Source organism: Chlamydomonas reinhardtii, chromosome 7, assembly GCF_000002595.2.
Source record: "Chlamydomonas reinhardtii strain CC-503 cw92 mt+ chromosome 7, whole genome shotgun sequence".
NCBI lineage: Eukaryota > Viridiplantae > Chlorophyta > Chlorophyceae > Chlamydomonadales > Chlamydomonadaceae > Chlamydomonas > Chlamydomonas reinhardtii.
In genome coordinates this window covers 2,029,901-2,030,720 of record NC_057010.1, presented here as the reverse complement: position 1 = coordinate 2,030,720, position 820 = coordinate 2,029,901, and the positions used below count along the sequence as shown (strand labels likewise).

Sequence of the window (820 nt, the reverse complement as noted above, 5' to 3'; positions counted from 1 at the left end):
GGTTTACACACACAAGTCCACGCGGTCTCGACCCTCTTCCCTTGCGAACCCAACCCAACACAACCCAACACAACACAACCCGCCTTAACTTCTTAACTAATAATGAATGCAACGCCTCTGCGTGTGCTCCGCTCGTTCTCGTTGGTTTTGGTTTAGTTTGGGCTGGTATTTACAACCCCACACCACCCTCACACACAAATACACAATCCCGCGGCCCCCACAACCACACCTGCGGTATGATGGCCAGCTGGCGCCTCAGCACGTCCAGCCCCAGCCCCGCCGTGTCCTGCCCGTCCAGCAGGATGCGGCCCGCCGTGACCGGGATGAGCCGGAACAGCGTCAGCATCAGGCTGCTCTTGCCGCTGCCGGTGCGGCCCACAACGCCGCAGCTGCTGCCGGGCGGCAGGGAGAAGGTGATGCCGCGGAGCACGGGCGGCAGGCCTGGGGGAGCGAGAGAGGGAGAGAAAGAGAGTGTGTGTTTTAAGCGAGGGGTTTGGAAACGCGGTACAGGGGGGGTGACACGCATTAAGTTTACAAAGTGAAGTCGTAGCCAGGTACAAAGGTGGGGTGTTGCAATATTTTGGTGCAGAGGAATGTTGCGAAGTAGGCGCAGTGGCCTCAGCCTGTGCTCCACTCTAGCTCGGGTTGATTTAGTTTGGCCTGGTATCTACAACCCCCCCCCCCCCTTTGACCCCCCCTAACCCCCCAGGCCCCCTTTCGCACCGGGCCTGTAAACGGGGGTGAAGTCCCCTTTCCCCAGGGCCCCCGAGGGGGGGTAGCCCAAAGGGGCCCCCCCCCCCCCCCCCCCCAGGGGGGGGGG

General features: G+C 62.1%; 1 protein-coding gene across 1 annotated transcript in view; it reads right to left on the bottom strand.

Moving 5' to 3' along the window:
- The window catches only part of CHLRE_07g325761v5 (uncharacterized protein), a 10,965-nt gene continuing 10,145 nt past the window's right edge, over positions 1 to 820 (bottom strand). The window contains exons 18-19 of the mRNA XM_043064086.1: positions 724 to 750; positions 1 to 441 (exon numbers count right to left, since the gene is read on the bottom strand). Coding sequence (XP_042922653.1) covers positions 170 to 441; positions 724 to 750 — 299 coding nt within the window. The 3' untranslated portion in view covers positions 1 to 169. The remainder of the gene's footprint in view (positions 442 to 723; positions 751 to 820) is intronic.